Source organism: Thalassophryne amazonica, chromosome 18 (assembly GCF_902500255.1).
Source record: "Thalassophryne amazonica chromosome 18, fThaAma1.1, whole genome shotgun sequence".
Lineage (NCBI taxonomy): Eukaryota > Metazoa > Chordata > Actinopteri > Batrachoidiformes > Batrachoididae > Thalassophryne > Thalassophryne amazonica.
In genome coordinates this window covers 56,715,249-56,734,959 of record NC_047120.1, presented here as the reverse complement: position 1 = coordinate 56,734,959, position 19,711 = coordinate 56,715,249, and the positions used below count along the sequence as shown (strand labels likewise).

General features: G+C 39.2%; 1 protein-coding gene across 1 annotated transcript in view; it reads right to left on the bottom strand.

Annotated features, from left to right (window-relative positions):
* The window catches only part of med24 (mediator complex subunit 24), a 39,765-nt gene extending 24,077 nt beyond the window's left edge, over window positions 1–15,688 (bottom strand). The window contains exons 1-14 of the mRNA XM_034193916.1: window positions 14,921–15,688; window positions 12,680–12,810; window positions 12,502–12,584; window positions 12,382–12,420; window positions 12,230–12,303; window positions 7,711–7,934; window positions 7,512–7,623; window positions 7,279–7,429; window positions 6,742–6,855; window positions 4,774–4,827; window positions 4,603–4,685; window positions 4,398–4,484; window positions 4,157–4,268; window positions 1,692–1,834 (exon numbers count right to left, since the gene is read on the bottom strand). Coding sequence (XP_034049807.1) covers window positions 1,692–1,834; window positions 4,157–4,268; window positions 4,398–4,484; window positions 4,603–4,685; window positions 4,774–4,827; window positions 6,742–6,855; window positions 7,279–7,429; window positions 7,512–7,623; window positions 7,711–7,934; window positions 12,230–12,303; window positions 12,382–12,420; window positions 12,502–12,584; window positions 12,680–12,810; window positions 14,921–15,504 — 1,991 coding nt within the window. The 5' untranslated portion in view covers window positions 15,505–15,688. The remainder of the gene's footprint in view (window positions 1–1,691; window positions 1,835–4,156; window positions 4,269–4,397; window positions 4,485–4,602; window positions 4,686–4,773; window positions 4,828–6,741; window positions 6,856–7,278; window positions 7,430–7,511; window positions 7,624–7,710; window positions 7,935–12,229; window positions 12,304–12,381; window positions 12,421–12,501; window positions 12,585–12,679; window positions 12,811–14,920) is intronic.
* Window positions 15,689–19,711: the final 4,023 nt, after the last annotated feature.

The window sequence follows — 19,711 nt, the reverse complement described above, 5'->3', positions numbered from 1 at the left end:
AATGCCGCTAACGATATTTGGATGAAAAAAATGCCGATAATCGATAAATCGGCTGATTTGCCGATAGCCGATAAATCAGCCGATATACACGTATACACGTGTATACACGTATACACGTGTATACACGTGTATACACGTGTATACACGTATACGTATACACGTGTATACACGTATACGTATACACGTGTATACACGTATACGTATACATGTATACGTATACGTGTACGTATACATGTATACGTATACATATATATATACATATATGTATACGTATACATATATATATACATATATATACGTATACATATATATATACATATATATACGTATACATATATATATACATATGTATACGTATACATATATATATACATATGTATACGTATACATATATATATACATATGTATACGTATACATATATATATACATATGTATACGTATACATATATATATACATATGTATACGTATACATATATATATATGTATACGTATACATATATATATATACATATATATATATGTATACGTATACATATATATATATATATGTATACGTATACATATATATATATATATGTATATGTATATATATATATATTTTTTTTTTAAATGAATAAAATTTTCTTTTTTGGACCCTTAACAAAAAAGGTATGAGCTAAAAGCTGAAGCTTTGTCCTCATATTGATTAACTTTATAACAGAGAAGAATTTTCAAGTTCAAAAAATGCAATCAAGAATTAAACCTTTGTGACATTAGCAAACGCATATCCTTAAAAAGAGTTGTGAAACACATCTGATCTTGTACCTCTTGTTGCTGCAACTTAGATATAGGTTCAGGATAAGGATATAGATCCTTATAAACTTACTTGTATGGGGCCGGTGCTGAACACATTTAAGTGTTTGCTTGTCTGTTTGTGGCCCTGCGATAGACTGGCGTCCTGTCCTGGGTGTACCCCGCCTTGCGCCCTATGACTGCTGGGATAAGCTCCAGCCCCCCGCAACCCTTAACTGGACTAAGCGGTAGAAGATGAATGAATGAATGAATGAATGTAAGCAGCTCTCAGTTGAATGGAGTCAGAGCTCCATCTACTGGACAAACGGGGCAAAGACATTTTACATTACCGACACAAACATTATTTCAGTAACTGTTCTGTTTATGAGAAATTATTGGTGTTCTATCGGCAAAATTTTGGCCGATAGTGAATACTTCGAAAAGGGCTTATATCCGCCGATAATATCTGTAGCACGTCAGATTGCGTGCCAGTGCGGGGATCAAATTTGTGCAAGTGTCAATGTGGCTTAAGATGCTAAGGTAAGCAGCTAACTATATAATCAGTCATCTTAAAATGTTATATTTAGTGAGGTAAATGTGCACCTTTACCTCCGCAGGGAACCAGTCTGTGCCAACAACATTCTGCGCTTGTTCAGTCACAACAAGTACCAGTTTTCCCAGAGTGTGTCTGATCACCCTGTCAAATAACATTAATTGGCCAGTCAGCCCAGGCTGGTGGTTGCACTCTAAATCAACAATGCACCAATTAATTTGCTAACCCCAGTTTGGGTGGGGGGTGGGGGGAATCACCCCATACACCTCTACCAAAGGGCCCAGGTTGAAAAACAGAGTTCTCTTTTAAAATACACAGCTGTCTAATGTTAAATATTATTTTTGTATCAATCCTCAATGACTCACTTAATGAACTTTCGAGCGAATGATTTAAGTTTCCCAGTCGCAGCTGCTGCAGCCAGGAGCAAATCCAGGCTCTTCCCAGACAGCATGTGTCCCAGCACGCCTAAAAGGCCCTCAGGGGACTTGGAATGGTCAGCATCTACTGTCTAAAATAATGAGGAGAAAAGTTAGATTATTATTTCTTGGTGCAATCATTTACTGCTGCAATATTTAACTCATGGAAACTTTGCTCTGCTGTTGGAGCATCATTAGTGCTCAATGATGCTTTTTTGCTCATCAAAAAAAAAAAAAAGTTTTTCCTCAGAGCAAATGTTTTGAAATAACACAATTTTAACTAATCTATCATTTTAGGAGCTGTTATTAATTTGTAATCCTCTTCTTGCAAGTTAAAAGAAACACACACAACACAAATTATGTTCCTAGGGATCAAAGCACGAATAAACACAACAACTCAAATATTAAAAGCATAAATCCCAACACCAAAAAGTACATTACAACAATGTACAAACATCTCAAATTAAAGAACTGATAATACCCTACCCATTTTTTGTGTGTCAGTAAAATAAGATTCTGTGAAATTTCATATCATTTTGCCAAAATCCTGGAGGATAGTTAGGATTAATTTAGTAAACTAGGGTAATGCGCTTGTAGAGTGCAAAACTCCACCAACACTAGTTTCCAATTCCACACATTTTCACCTTGGAAAAAATTGTCAAGGTCAAAGTCCTGATAGATGTGACTTTTCATAAGCCAAAATATAAAACAAAATATAGATCAAAAGGGCTTTTCAATTTTAAAATCAAATCTCTGCTAAATCCGCAATACGGATCAAGTCTTAAGTCTATTCATTGAGAGTGCCAGTGTGCACCTCACTGTCACAAATGAGAGTGACTGAGGCACTTTTGTTTAAGATATAGTGCAAAATGTACACCAAATGGGCTTTTGAGTATTAAATTCAAATGTCCACAAAACCCAAAATCCGGATCTGATCCAGATCAAACTTTGTCAGGTGACAGTGTCTGCCCGTCTGCACATCACTTTCAAATATGAGTGTGATTGAGGCACGTTTGATTAAGATAAAGTAAAATATATATTAAATTGGGCTTTCAATGGCCACAAAATTTGTAATCCAGATCAAACATTGTCAGTTGATAAAACATAACATCTTCCACAACGCTCTCAAATATGAAAACAATTTGATGTTTTTTGACAGTTCCTTCAATGTTAAAGGTCAGGGATTTTTCCAATATTTTTCCTGACTCTGACCTTTGACCTTGAACACTGAATCAGTTCTTGCCCATCAGGATATAAATCCTGTGTAAAAATTTCATAACATTTGACAAATTGTGGGTTCCAGGCTGTTCACAAACAAACAGAGGCAAAAACAACTTTGATGACAGAAGTAAAAACTCCATTTTAATAAATACTTATCTTCCAGTGTCACCTTATGCTGTGCCACAGAGTTTGTGTCGAAGGTTAACTTTGATTTACTCTCTAAAATGGTTGCAGCCCAAACAGTTTTAACTTTCCATCTGTCATCTATAATCTTCTGTATTTGTGCTCAAAGGTCTGATCCTTAGTGATCAGGACAAGTGTTAACAGCACAACATCAGTCACTCAATACGGGGATGAATTCCTGGACGTTTTGGCTCAGGTTAACCCAATTAAACCAGACAAGTCTGAAGACACTAAAAGCTTATGCTGTCCAGAACTAAATGAAACCAAGCACAACATTTTTACGAAGATGTCACCCATGTGACCACCCCAAAAAATACAACAAACGCAAGACAGAATCCATACACAGATTGCTTGCTTCGCATTCATATCACTACTGGGAGGTCTTTAAATTTTAAAGTCCTCCTCTGCAGTTTGACTACCAGAAGATTTGACTGATGGCATCACTACCTATAGTTTAGCCATAAAACAAACATGCTATACAGGCATAAACAATATGTCAAATAATGGTAACCAAAGTGACAAAAGAGCTCTGTAGAACATAATAATCACTTTTTAAAAAGGCAAATGAAGACTCTGCACTTCTTTTTTATGTTTCACTTGGGTCAACAGTGCCAAATGCAATGATTTATTTTCCCAGAGTTCGTCCAACAGTTCCACACCTTTAGACAGTTTGGGTTAGAGTTTACATATTTTGCAAAAATCACAAACATTAATCCAAGAAGCCATCTTACTGTGTTCCTGAAATAACCTTTTAGAAAAATATCTAACTTGAAATAAAATCCTGCTCACATAAATATTTGTGTGTTTTAATCATCACTGTTGAACCTGAGGTTGCTTCAATTTGAATCAATTTCCTGAAAATATAAATGATTTTCTATCAGCTTGCACAAAATAAACTGCTCCTTTGTCCGATGTGCAGGAGAAATAATAAGCCTTTTCCTTTTAAAAATATAATTTATGCATAAATTGCTTCAACGCAGTTAAAGGTCACACAGATTAAGAGACTCTACCTTGAGGATATTGGTGACGGTGGGTTCAGCTCTAAGGATCAGACCTGGGTTGGGCTGGATGTTGGCATTTTCTGCTGTTTTTAACCGCGGAGCAAACTCCCTGTCCTCATTCCTTAAAAGAGAGCAAGCGAGAGATGGACAGACAGAGGAAACAAACAAAGAAGCAAAAAAAAAAAATCAGTAAATGACACCAATTAAAATAAATCAACCATAACCAGGCTTGTATCAGTGTTGTCTGTACCGTTTGGCAGTGAGAATATTTGTGTTGGGTTCAGACAGCAAGCCAAGCTTGTGGCATTCCTGCAGCAGCATGCCGAGACAGTCGCAGCTTTGGAAAGACGAGAGACAAGACACCATAATCACCATGAGGATTGTAAACAGCTTTCGATGGTATGTCACACAATCATACTGCAGGAAGCACAACAGCACATTTTTGGCGCACTTACTTGCATCTTTGATCTGCTTTGTCTAGTAGCGGTGTGAGCTTCAATAAGTATTGAAATGCAACGTTTACATCCTCCATGAAGTCCTAAAAAGCACGTTTGCTAATGTTAGAGTGTGTTTTATCGTGTGATGTGTTAAACACACAGCAGGTATATGAAAGGCTGCAGTTTTACCTGCCCTTTGTCTCCCTGAGGGTATTTCTTTAGTCTGAGCAGAACTTGCGGGATCTAAGAAAATGAACAGTACAATATCACAGAGCCAAAGGTAATAAATACATGGTACACACTCTAAACAGCAACAAACCTAACAACAGTATAAAAACACTGGAGCCTAGTTCACATGTACACAGGTATTTTGGGAAACTTAGCTTTTTCTATGTGTTTTAGCAGCAAAGTTACTCGGTCTCATTCGGACTCACTTTTAGACTTGGATATTTTGCAGGTTATCAGAAAGTGATAAATACAACAAATAAAAATAAAACTGGGATTCCAAGCAAAAAGTGCAAGGCAAAAAACTGAATAGTGGAGCAGAGAGAGATGATTACACAGCTAGTCTGTTAACGCCATACCGGAAGTTTCTCAGCATTATATTAAAATGGTGCTAAAAGCTAAAAGAGTTAACTTTGACTGAAGTTAAGTCCACACATCATCGCCACCTGTTGCTCTGGCAGTGTTTTACGATATGTCTTTTGTTTTCATGTGGATGAAGGTTTGTTTTTTGTTTTTTTTAAACTGAAGGCAGTGTAAGAGTGTTCCATGATGCATAACACAAAATGGCTGTCGCACATCCAAAATGTCCTTATAACTATCTGATCTTAACCTAACTGCTTTTCAAAATGGCTGACACACAAAATGTCCTTGTATTTGGTAAAATTATCTGATCTTTTTACAGCTGTCTAATTGATAAAACTATCTGATCTTTTTATAGATGTTTAACTGATAAAACCAAAATAGTCACATCTATTTGGAAAAGAATCAGCATGATGGAACACTCTGTTTTCATTCCGTGACACTACACTATATTGCAGACATACACACAATAAGATTTTTACATAACAACCTTGAACGCAACGCAAACAGATGCCCGCCTACTTCACCTCACTTCGCAGCCAACTCACATAGACACTGATTCAAGACAGACTAAAGACCACCCACATGGGAGTGGCTTATACACACGAATAAAAGTTAGAGGACAAAGGAAATCGAGGTTCCTTGTTTCAGGTATTTGCATGTGATCTGGTCAATATCCCAGCACTGAGATGACTGACTGTATCAGTGTCAGAACTTTTACAATACAACATCTAAACTCTGAAGTCTGTTTCCTGTCCAATTCTTTTGGAGATCACGCACTGTGATAAAAGAACCTAACAGCAAAAAAAAATCCCCATTTCCAAAAATGACATGTCAACTTAACCTAATATTGCAGCATCCCCCACCAACTGACTGGCTCTGCTAATATCACTGCACCAAAGACATTTGAATAATCACTTGCACTTAATGCTTTCTGCATATTATATATATTTGTGTGTTTAATTGATTTCTTTATTTGTTTTGGTATTAAAGCAATTATTTTACTTAGGATTGTGTTCTTAGTTTCATATTCTTTTCTGTTATCTGTTGGAATGTGCATGTCTAACTAGATTTAAACGGTTTCACTACTCGGGACAAAGAGATTCAGATTACATTATAAATCACAAACGTCCTGTTATCGTGCAGGTCAGTGGCAGGGGGTGGGGCCTCCTTCAAATGCCCATGGGGACCAATAAGGGAAGGATTTTATTACACCCATGGAGTGTTTTATAAATCTGCTTGTACCCATTGTTCTTGGTTCTGAATGGGCGGATCTCATGCGTGAGAGATGTTCTTCAGAAACCGGGCCTGAGTTTCATTGTGACTTTGAATAAATTTAACAGTGCGGAATAGTTTGAGTTTGTACTTTGTGAGGGACAATAATACAGAAACAGCCGGGAGAATAACATATCAAAAGAAACTTGATAAGAATAGAAATATGGACAGCAGAACTTAACATTTCAGCAGAAAGTATGCCAGACAATCAGAAGTCACACCGAATAGCAAGAATGAAAAACGGATCATCAAATTACCTGATAGCTGGCCTGATCTCTTCTTTGCGATAAAGCTTACCTTAAGGAATGTGAAGGCAGTCCATTTGAGTTCCTCTGTGCCCTCTGGTGACTCAATGAGACCTGTGAAGCAGGCCTTCCAGATCTCCAGGACAAAAAGCGGAGTAGGAACTCTCTGCAGAATATAAATACCATTTTACCACACACAGTTTGTCATCAGATACAAGAGATTATAGCCTAGATTTCATGCCATCTTTTGAGGTTTTGAGAGACTCAGTACCACCTGAATAGTGCTGTAAAGATAATAAGCGGTACATTTGTACCACGAAAGATTGCCACTTTACACCTGCATTTGGTGTACTGACCCCCATTTTCAAATGGACACTTTCTTTAACCTCCCAAGAACACCAAGAAATGGTTTCAATCCAATGAGACGTTCTTTAGATATTGTGACACATTTTACACAATCACCTGTGAATAAAATACCACTGCTTTGTACAGTTGACCATATTTTTAGACATAAATGTCTTCTTCTTTCCTCATCAAATAGTAACTGTGGACGTGAGTCTGTATTAAGGTTCCTGCAACCAACACTCGCCTGCATTCTCTTGATCATCATCAACTGTTCCACCAGCGGCTGCGTCTCCGCTGTCAAATTCATCGTCCCTTCCACCATGATGAAAGCATGGACTGATGGGAAGGAGGCATGAACAGGAGGGTCGGATTGCACTGACAGCATCAGTGGAATACTGAAGCAAAAAGTCCAGGTTAATGATATTCTGTGAATGAACACAACGCTAGGCTCAGTGTGAGTCTCATATCAACCATCACCTCTTCACCAGCGATAAACTCTCCTGCACATTTGTCCTCAGTGACTGACTGGGTACACTGGCGAGACTGTCCGTCACTTTCAGCACTGCTTGCTCCACATTGCTCCAGAAACCTGTGGGAGAATATTATTGAATCTCGCAACATGGACAATCCTGAGTATCATGATATGCATGAGTTAAGACGCACAGAGTTTCAACACCTTGTTCTTCCAGCCGAGCAATGTGGATCAGAGCTCTGTTCTTTGTGCTGCTCAGCAGAATGTGGAGCCTCTCCTGGCAGGCTCTCAGGCTGACCTCAGTACTGGCTGATGAATCCATTTCCCTCAGCTTGTCACAGTACCAGGCACAACCCTGCAGCAGCCACACCACTACGCCCATAAGAGCCCGGCACAGCGCGATGCACTCCTCTGCTTTCCCGTAACAGCTTCACAATTATAGATAAGAACGAGCAACACGTCAATAAATATATGATAAAACTCAAGTCTGTTAAAGCAGTAAAAAAAAAAAAAAGTTTCTTCAATGACGATAAGCCCAAAAGGGAATATAGTGAACTCTGTGCACCCAGAGGGGACACACGTCTATCAGGGCAGTTATCACCCCAAAACCTGAACCACTAAGAACCTGACTTAATAAGACCTCTGATCAAGAGTGCTAAGCTGTGTGGTGAATCCAAACTTTTGAATGTTGGGGTCGAATTCATTTTCCGGGTAATTTGCTAAAACCGACTGTGCAATAGGGGGATTGCATGTGTCAGTGCGCATACCCGGAAGCAGCAGTGTAGTAGCATTGGCGCAAACTTTACCTATTTGCATGACCACTCCCACAATTTTGCACATTTAAGTGAACAAGCCCCAAACTGCATATTCATAAAGGCAAATGTGCTAAATTGACATTATGTGCTACTTTGTGCATTTGAAAAGACACAATCCTCAGGGCAAGTTAGTACATCAGCATGCACATTTTTTACAAGTCCTACTGTGTTTGTGCACATTTTAACACATGCAAATGTTTGCTAACTCAGGCGCTAATCTTTAAATGGCTCTTGTATACACTTTCATTATGACATAAAGCTTGTTCTTGAAAACTGAAAAAAAAATGATAAGCAGTTTTGAATCAGATCTGCATAAGCCCAAAAGTTAAAGCAACTCTTCTTTGACCCAAAGATGACCTTTACACAAAGCATCACAAAAATCTCTACTTTTTGCTTTATTCTGTGCAAAGACCGCTGATCTGTATATATTACTTGATCGCTCATTGGCCCACACACTCTGTACAATCCGCTGAAGCAAAGTGGCAGCCATCTTGCCACTCCCAACTTACGCGGTCAGCTTAAGCCTTGTTCACACGACAGGATTTTAAAATTATCTTTAGGTTTCCAAAACCTTTTCCAAAACCTGAGAGACCACACACGTGAAGATAAAAAAAAAAAAAAAAAAATTATAGCTCTAACAGGTTTGGTCGTACAGTGTGCGGTGTTCAGCCACACGGTAAGGACAACAACACCACACACAAACAGATTTCACAGCTCAGACAGGAAATCTCGCAAAATCACTCGAGATTAAACGTGACTTCAGAGTAAACAAACGGAGATACTTGTGGACTATTTAAAAAAGGGAAAAAAAACAATACAAAAAGAAAAAACGTTCTTTAAAGGAGTGGAGACAGCGTGACCACTGGACTTTCTGGTAAGTCAGAACAGCTGTTTTGATTTTATTTTCTGCTCCGTACGTCCGTCACCTCACTTTGTGATTGGCTACACGTCACATTCAGCAGGCTGCGTGCTTGTTTGTGGTCGGAGGACAACACACGCTGCGATATCGGGCCAAAAAAAATCTAACATGTTGAATATCCCCGATTTGCAATCGGAGCGCCCCTGATGTCCTTCTGAGCAGATCAGAGCGCTCTTAACACACTACACACAGGAGGAATATCTGATAAGATTATCTTTAGCATCATCACGATTGTTGGGGCGTCCTTAAGATTGTCGGAAGGGGAAGATCGGGTCCAATATCGGCCTAATTATCCTGCCGTGTGAACCCGGCCTTATTAGAACGTTAACAATTTCAAGTAATAACTGAGATGATTCTCTCCTTTACTTATTTTTGGTCTTTGGATAATGTAAGACTGATCCCTCCTAATCTATGCCTGCCATGATTAGCTATATGATTTATTTTCTTTCTTTTATTATTTTGACACTGTCTTCCCTTCTATTCTCAATTACTCATATCTCACTGGGACAAATACTCAATTCTAAAAATTATCATTCCTTAATCCAGCTATATATATATATATATATATATATATATATGTGTGTGTGTATGTGTGTGTATTGGTACCATATCATAAACAAAAGTGGATGGATAACCAAAGTCATGATGGATAATACAGAAATTGTGGATTTTTTAAAATAGTTGCACTAAAACAATAAAAAAACCACTTAACTAGCTACAGGAGAGTTAGTTTTCCCTGCAATGACAACATTTATTAGACACAGCTCTATGAGCTTCAGCCTAATATAAGCAATAAAGCTTGTAGCAACAATGCCTAAAGCTCCAAAACTATGCACAAGTAGACCTAATAAATGTCTCAAAATAGTTCGTCCAACACAAAACACAACATGTAGCTACACATGTTGTGTTAATAAGCCACTTATTATTATTACCTTTGCCTACATGGTGGAATAAGGGAGAGAATTCTTCAAATTATTGTTCATTATTTCCCATTTCAATCATACTCACAGGTGAAATTTTGATCTGGCGGATTGCGGAGGTTATAACTGCACATGAAGGTATTTTTTAACAAAATTACAAAGAATAAAGTTGCGTGTGCCTCATTAAAGATCAAAAGAAAAGAGCATCAGGAGTGGAACATGGGAGTGGTAATATGGCAGCCGGTTTGCTTCAAAAACATTGGCCAATGAGCTATCCAGTATTATACAACCCCTGGCAAAAATTATGGAATCACCGGCCTCGGAGGATGTTCATTCAGTTGTTTAATTTTGTAGAAAAAAAGCAGATCACAGACATGACACAAAACTAAAGTCATTTCAAATGGCAACTTTCTGGCTTTAAGAAACACTATAAGAAATCAAGAAAAAAAGATTGTGGCAGTCAGTAACGGTTACTTTTTTTAGACCAAGCAGAGGAAAAAAATATGGAATCACTCAATTCTGAGGAACAAATTATGGAATCACCCTGTAAATTTTCATCCCCCAAATTAACACCTGCATCATATCAGATCTGCTCATTAGTCTGCATCTAAAAAGGAGTGAACACACCTTGGAGAGCTGTTGCACCAAGTGGACTGACATGAATCATGGCTCCAACACGAGAGATGTCAATTGAAACAAAGGAGAGGATTATCAAACTCTTAAAAGAGAGTAAATCATCACGCAATGTTGCAAAAGATGTTGGTTGTTCACAGTCAGCTGTGTCTAAACTCTGGACCAAATACAAACAACATGGGAAGGTTGTTAAAGGCAAACATACTGGTAGACCAAGGAAGACATCAAAGCGTCAAGACAGAAAACTTAAAGCAATATGTCTCAAAAATCGAAAAATGTACAACAAAACAAATGAGGAACGAATGGGAGGAAACTGGAGTCAACATCTGTGACCGAACTGTAAGAAACCGCCTAAAGGAAATGGGATTTACATACAGAAAAACTAAACGAAAGGCATCATTAACACCTAAACAGAAAAAAACAAGGTTACAATGGGCTAAGGAAAAGCAATTGTGGACTGTGGATGAAAGTCATATTCAGTGATGAATCTCGAATCTGCATTGGGCAAGGTGATGATGCTGGAACTTTTGTTTGGTGCCTTTCCAATGAGATTTATAAAGATGACTGCCTGAAGAGAACATGTAAATTTCCACAGTCATTGATGATATGGGGCTGCATGTCAGGTAAAGGCACTGGGGAGATGGCTGTCATTACATCATCAATAAATGCACAAGTTTATGTTGATATTTTGGACAATTGAAAGGATGTTTGGGGATGATGAAATCATTTTTCAAGATGATAATGCATCTTGCCATAGAGCAAAAACTGCAAAAACATTCCTTGCAAAAAGACACATAGGGTCAATGTCATGGCATAGGGTCAATGTCAATGAGCAGATCTGATTTGATGCAGGTGTTAATTTGGGGGATGAAAATTTACAGGGTGATTCCATAATTTTTTCCTCAGAATTGAGTGATTCCATATTTTTTTCCTCTGCTTGGTCTAAAAAAGTAACCGTTACTGACTGCCACAATCTTTTTTTCTTGATTTCTTATAGTGTTTCTTAAAGCCAGAAAGTTGCCATTTGAAATGACTTTAGTTTTGTGTCATGTCTGTGATCTGCTTTTTTCTACAAAATTAAACAACTGAATGAACATCCTCTGAGGCCGGTGATTCCATAATTTTTGCCAGGGGTTGTATAGAGATCAGTGGTAAAGACAAACTGACACAGGTGTCCAGATAGCCTTTGCTGCCCTCTGTTGGTTTGTGGTAGTAAACATTAACCCAAAACTGCAAGGGGTTCACTTGTTGCACAACTTTATACACTATTATTATAGTTTTGACGATACATTTCTGTGTTGTATTTCCCGTTATTCACTGTTCCCTCTGTACATATTAAGCCTCGATCTCTCGTCCAGAGTTTCCCCATTAAAGATGTAATTATTGCGCCACAAAATCTGGTGTAAGACATGGTTTTAATCTATGAATTAACATACCTGAGGCGATGGCAGAACATGTCCATTATCTCCAGCAGTGATTTAACACACAGCTCCCGAGAAAAACCGTCAAACTACCAGAAAAGAGAAATCTTGTAGCTTGTAGTTTGAAACTGGTACACTGTCATGATTGTCATTAAACGTACAATTACCTTGCTAATAGCTGTGAGGACGCTGGAATATGACACCATCTAGGTAAACAGAACATTAAGTTTGCAACATATTCACTGTTTGACAAACTGCTCAGCTACACTCCTTTGTTTTTCTTTTACCTGTGAACTTATAGCATATTTCAGGTACGACAGAATAAGAGGGTTCGGAGAGGGACCAATCAGAGCCTGTTCCATTAGGGCTTCTAGAAGAAACAAACAGTATTTACAGCAAGACAATTCACACAACAGGTGAATCACAAATGTGAAAGCTCAGAATCGAAACCATCTTTCATCTAACCTGCCAAATTAAGATAATCCCATGTGGCTCCTTTAGCAAAGTTTTTCTTGATGTTGATTGCCCACTGGTAGTCACTCCAACGCTCCTTCCATGCCTGCAGAATGGCTTGTTTCAGATTGACCACCTTCATCCTGGCCGGAAAGAACACATACATACCGATGTAAAAATATAGCGAATTTTCTTGTGAACAAATCATGAATGATTGTAAATCAGCACACCACATAAACCAAGCACCTGGTCAACTCTGTAGACTGAACCTGCAGCAACCACCAGTGCAAAAATATAACAAACTTAAATGTACAAGGAGACCGTGGTCAGCTAAGGCCCTCTGTAACACGCCCATCTTTATAAATAGAGGACAAAAAAGAAAGATGATGATAATAATAAAATACACCCATTTATATAAATAAAAACAGTGTGTTCATATTCTTCAACACATGTCCAGCTGATAAAATACTTAAGCAGCCAAGTGTGTGTTGGCCTCACTTACAAATATTTTACTTTGAACCTACGGGGTGTAGTTGAGAAAAAAAACAAAAACAAAGAAACAAAAAAACCCCAAATTTTAAAATACCATAAGAATATATCTTAAACAGAAACAAAAAATACACACACACACACACACACACACACGCAAATTGTAAGGTGTGCTGGATCTGCTGCTAAGTGCATTCCGGTCCTTATACAGCTTAACCAAAGTAGGAGCGGTGTCCACATTCTCGGCATTACATCAGACTTGTTATTTGGTACCAATCCTGTTGGTGATGTTCATGGATGGGAATTAAAGGTGCAGTCAGGGACCAGAGGATGTCTAATTTGGTGACCTCAGAGTTGCATCTCTGCTTTTTGAGGATGATGTGTTTTTTTTTTGGCTTCATCAGGCAGTAACTGCCGATGTTTACTGAGCAGGTTTGAGGCCGAGTGTGAAGCGACTGGGATGAGAATCAGCACCTCCACAGCCGAGACTGTGGTCCCCTGATGGAAAAGGGTGGCTTGTTCCCTCTGGATCAGAGAAACTTACTGCCCCAAGTGTAACAATTTAAGTATCTTGGGGTCTTGTTCACCAGTGGGTGCAATTTGGGGTGTGAGATCGTCTGATCTTTTATGGACGCTGTACTGTACCATCGTGGTGAAAAAGGAGCTGAGCCAGAAGCCGATACTCTCAATTTACCAGTTGATTTACACTCTTTTCCTCACTTATTGTCATGAACTTTGGGTAATGACCTAAAGAATAAGATCGTAGATACAAGCAACGGAAATGAGATTCCTCCGTAGGGTAACTGGGCTTATACTCCTGGACAGGGTGAGGAGCTTGACTATCCAAGAAGAACTCTGAGTAGAGACACTGCTTCTTTACATCGAAAGGAACCAGCTGAGGTGGTTTGGGCATCTTGTGAGGATGTACTTCTATTGTACTTCTGTGACTGGCCGCTCGGTGAAAACACGCTTGGGCTACGCTGGTTTGGTTTTGTCTCTAACTTGCTTTGATCAGCCAGCTGATAGGTATCATGTCCTGGAACGGTTCATAGTGAAGTCACCCCACTGCGAACTTGCCCCAGGTGAAGTCACCCTAGGCCAGGTGAAGTCACCCCACTCTAGTAACACAATATTTCAATTCTGATATGTTCATGTAATAAATTATTTATGCACACCAGTGGCATAATATGCTTTCTTATTCAAGTATTGTTCGTGAGATGATGTTTTAAGGTAGGGGAATGTGATTGTGAAGTAAAAAGCCCAGTGATGGGAGAAGCAGGGAGCACTGTCCAGTTGTATACATCGCACTGGTAGGTCCCTAGCTTTAAACTAGTCATTCTTAATTAGAAAATAAATAAAATAAGCATGGATAGGTGGATTGGGGTGACTTTGCTCACAGCAAGAAGGTCACGGGTTTGTGTGGGTTTCCTCTGGGTGCTCCAGTTTCTTTCCACATTTAAAGATATGCAGGTTAGGTGAATTGAAAACTTTGTAATTGTCCAGGTCTCCTTTGTAAAAGAGGTATCGATCTCAATGCGATATACCTGGTTAAATAAATATAAAATAATTTGTACCGTTTTCACCGACAACAAAAAAAAACGGCCAATAGGGGCGCTGGCGACTGATCTGACTCGGAAACAAACCGGAAGTGATCCGTAATGTTTAAATCACAGATTTGGTTCAAATTACGTATAACATTATTACAGTAATATGAATATTAAATGACTAGAAAAACTATAACAGCTACAAGTTCAATCAGGTCACCTGTTGATCAATGTCTCGGCGTAATTTTTGGCTTCTTCAGCTGAAATAAAGTCCTTCTCGATCCCGTCGTGAGTGATGCGGAGCCGCGCTGGATAAAACAGACCGTACCGAACGCCCTCAGCCGACCGGAGAAGCCGTCTGACATCGCCGAACGCTTCCCGGGCACGATCAACCTTCACAGTGTGGTCGGGAAAAACACCGATGGTCAAATCCCCGACGCTGACCTCTCTGAGCTCTCTGGCACGGCGCAAAATGTCCACACAATCACCGTGGTGAAGAAATGTGGCCACAATGGGTCGCGGTCCTGCACCCGGCTTGGGTTTGGGTTGAAAGGTCCGGTGAGACTGGTCCAGAACCGGTTCCTTCCGCAGAGCGAACGCTTCTTTCAGCAGGGCAGCCACGGCAACCGTGCTGCTGCTGCCGGGGCCTTCTGGTACTCCCACGATCCTAATATTTTTTCGTCTTGATCTGGCATCCAAATCTTCACATTTGTCCTCTAACTTGGCTACATCAGCTGCGAGGGTTTTAATTCTGGTTTTCATGGCAGCGACGTCGTCCTTCACGGTACCTTCCAATGCTATCATATTAGCTTCAGCAGCAGCCTGGTCGCTCGCTAACTGTATCTGCAAACTTCGAAAATCAAGCCTGATTTCGTCCAAAGCAACATTAACTGTCTCCAGAAATTTACTTTTAAAAATATCCAGAATCTCTTTCCTCACAGCGGCTACGAGTTGAAGCTTCAGAGCTTCAACCACAGAATCCGATCGGGAAGGAACATCAGGAGAGGCCGCGGCCATGGTTCAAAGACAGGGACAAAGAAATCAAAACGTAAACCCTGAGGCTGCGGGTCCGAGGACCACCTATAGGTGCCTGGAACCTGAAGGGTTCTAGATGCTCAGAAATGCATTCTTCTGCATTTTAACGCAATAAACTGAAGAAATTTCATGAGGAAAATTATCTTTTTTGTGAAATACAGCAGTTTGAGTATTTATTAGTAAAGTTACACAGACTCACGACAATCCAGGCAATAATATTCATCTGTCCCAACAGCAGGCCAGTAGAAGTATCCAAGTTCTACTTAAGATTCTTCAGTATTCAATACAGTGTTTTCACCGACATCAGAATTATGTGCATGACCCAGATGTTTAGCCATCCCCGAGCCATTGGTGAGTAAACAAGAGATTGCGGAAGTGCATGTTCCAGTCTCAGGTGGCAAAAGTGCATGAAAACGTCACAAAACTTGGTGAGACAGCCATGAGATTTCGAGATGGACTAAGCAGTGAAGCACAGTCAAAATACGAGATTAAGATGATGTGAATTGGTGGTGAAGATCCATACAAAGTGCCATCGTCGATGTGGTCGGAGAGTGAGACTTCACTGCCTAGTGTTACGTACATGGACACAGAGAAATATGAATTACTGTCACCTAGCCCCTGTACATCAGAGGACTTGGAAAAACTACAAACGTTTGCACGTGTATAACCAGTTAGTTTGTGGATGAGTCTGACAAAACACATGACAGATCGTGGGGGACAAATGCCTGATGGAAGTTCAGGTAGGGCTGGCTATAATTTGTACACATGTATGATACATGTAGTGACCAGGGATGACAGTAACAAGTCCATACATGTCAACCCCTTTGAGGGTCCACCTGTATAACCAAGTGAGAAAATCCATAAAATCAACACAACATCCTTATAACCTCCAAATCGCACCAAAATCAGTTTTATTACAGTACACACATACACATACATGCATAGCGGTATCACATAACTGGGTTTTTGTCCACAAATTATGAGTTGCCACAATCATGGGTGCAATTTGGTGGAGGATAGGGGGAACATGTCTCCCCCACCTTTTCAACCAGGGTGGACAGAATATGGTATGTCCCCCTACCTTCTGACATATATGTGTGTACTTGAAACATGCTATGCCAGTCTTATGTGCAAACCATGTCAGAATAGTGTCTTTGTTTCTGCAAGTTTGTATTTTTAGCAGCACTGACTTGTTTACAACACCTGTTTCTTGTCTGTCACATTTGGAATTTTCTGGGACTGCATTTGCCCAGATTTGAAACCAAAAATACTTGTCTCTAGGGACTAGTGTCTACACAAGTATCAATGGACCATATGCTGATTTACTACATTCTGAAAGTTAGAAAAGGAAATCAGAAAAGCTATCTGGGACCTCAGAAAGCCCATCTGCAATTATTGCTTGATCTCCAAAATCAGTCTGTGCAAGCAAAATTATGTTCAGTATGAGTGTTGTCATTAGTGCCACTTCGAAAATTAAATTCATGATAAGTAATTTATCCTAAACTTATGATCTGTTGTTTTTTCAAACTTATGCAAAAACAAATCTTGAGAAAAAAAATACAGTATGCAATAGTTAATAATTATTAAGAGCCTGTTCTTTCATATTTATGAATCCATTTTAGCACATTGCAGTTGTTTTTTAAATGAGAACTCAACCTGTCATTCTTTTTGAGTTCTACACATGTGGTGATACCTTATTTACACCAGGATGTTAATAAAATCAATGCTGGCTATTCTCAGAACAAAGTACTAATATCCACAGTTTCAAATTGCATAAGTCAAATGGTGTCCACTTTATGGTCTTCTCAAAACATTAAAATTACTGTTCTGGATGCTCAGAATGCATCTGAGCTTATCTAGAAACCGTTGGCTTCTGGGGGCCTAAAGCAGCCCCCAGACCCCCGGCCTATGGGCTTCGGCCCTGCAGGCCTCGCACTTTGTCCCCCCCATTTTCTAGTTCCAAATTGCGCCCTTGGCCACAATGACATTAAAGTCAGGATCATTAGTATTTCCTCCACAGCTGAATTTCAAACAATAGAGATCTAGTATTTATGCATCCAGCTGAATTTTATAGAACTGAATGTGTCAAATTTAGTTTTTTTTTTTTTTACAGAAACAATAACTGTGTGTCACTAGTGGAAATACATTAATAAAATCATGAAAAATAAATCGAATATAATGAACAAAATAAAACATACCTCAGAACTTCATCAAGTGTATCGAAAATCGCCTCGCCAGTGCCAATGTTGCGGACTGGCATGTCGGTGATCCTCGACTTCGCCCCTGTGTTTATTAGGGATGGGTATCGATAGATACCATTATCGATTCCGCTTATCGATCCGATTCCTTATCGATTCCCTTATCAATACCTCTTGTGAATTTTTTGTGTACTAAAAATAGGCTTAACAGGTTTTCTGTGTCAGCGGGTCAAAGAGCTTTTTCTTATCGTGCACCTGCTCTGTGGAACGGTCTTCCTGCGACCGTGAGGCAGTTGGAGTCCGTGGACATTTTTAAGTCAAGACTTAAAGCCTATTTTTATTCTTTTTCTAATGAATAGTTTTTATTTTTTATCTGTTTTATTCTTTTACTTCTGTTTTTAATTATGTATTTGATTTTTTTTAAATTTTTATTTATTTATTTTAATTGTTTATGTTGAACTGTTGTATGTGAGGTGCCTTGAGATGGCTTTTGTTGTGATTTAGGACTTTATAAGCCGATTAAATTGAAACTGAATTGAAACTGAACAACATTTTGAATCTTAAAGTAAATAAATATGAAATTGGTCACTGGATCCTTAAACTTTGGACATAATAAAGTCTACATGGTGGATTCTTGATCTCTGGACATAAATAGGAATAAACAAAATCAGTAGTTTTTCTCAAAAGCATTTGTTTTCAGACATTATTGGCATGAATGTCTTTCCATACATCTGAGCTGAGCTCTTACAGCTCACTGTGCAGCACGTCAGGATGTAATTCATAAAAAATACAGCACGTCTCATTATGGGAGGAAAAAAAATGTTTTAGTTGATTGTAGTTTCTTGTCTGTAATACAACATTTTAAAGAGGTGTCATTTTATTTAAAGCGGAAATTCGTTTTGAAGTTATTAATTCTGACAGGACTCTGTCTTGGCAGAGAGCCGTGCAGCGTTTGGAGCTGTGCCAATGGAACGGAGGACGATTCTCGTTTCTTGACTGCAACAAGACAAGAGTCCCAGTTAGTGACTTTAATCCACACAAAAGTGACTCACAATATTTTAATGGCTTTGAGAGGGGTTAAGAAGCGGACTTGCCGTTTCTGAAAAGCAGCGACTCAAAGAACCAACGAACTAGTGGATCGAAGCATTGCTTCATTGGTTCACGCTTCAAAGTGGAGTCGCACTGCAGAAACGGTTGATTACAGAGCTGCTGCAGACCAAACCCTGAATATCTGTAAGACTTTATTTGTACGTCCGTATGACTCAAACTCGGAAAAATCCATATAATTTACGGACAATCTGTATAGGCTGACATGTATGCGAATTATTTGGTAATGCGTTAGCTACTTAGTAATGCGTTACTCTAATTTGACCACTTTTTTCAGTAACGAATAATCTAACATGTTAATATTTCCAAATCAGAAATCAGATTAAAGTTACTTCTCCAAGTCACTGTGCGTTACAATTATTTTTGTATTGTGGGTCAATCGCAGCATTAAAACTGGCCTGTGGGCAGGGGGAGGTCGGGGATTCGGCTGAGCTGCTCACTTCGTCCACATTTAGCGTTTGGTGCTGTGAGCTGTTTATCTGCTGTTTTGTGCAGCAGCTCTGAGCTGAAAAAACAGTCATTTCTCAAAGCACGGTGACTGCAGCACACCTGCACTGTGCTTTACAAAGACATTTTTTCCTTTAAAACTCTGTGCCGCTCTGTCAGTGTCCTTGCTAAAAACAGCCGAAGACCCACTCCGTGTTAACAGCAAATACTAACACTTGTATCCA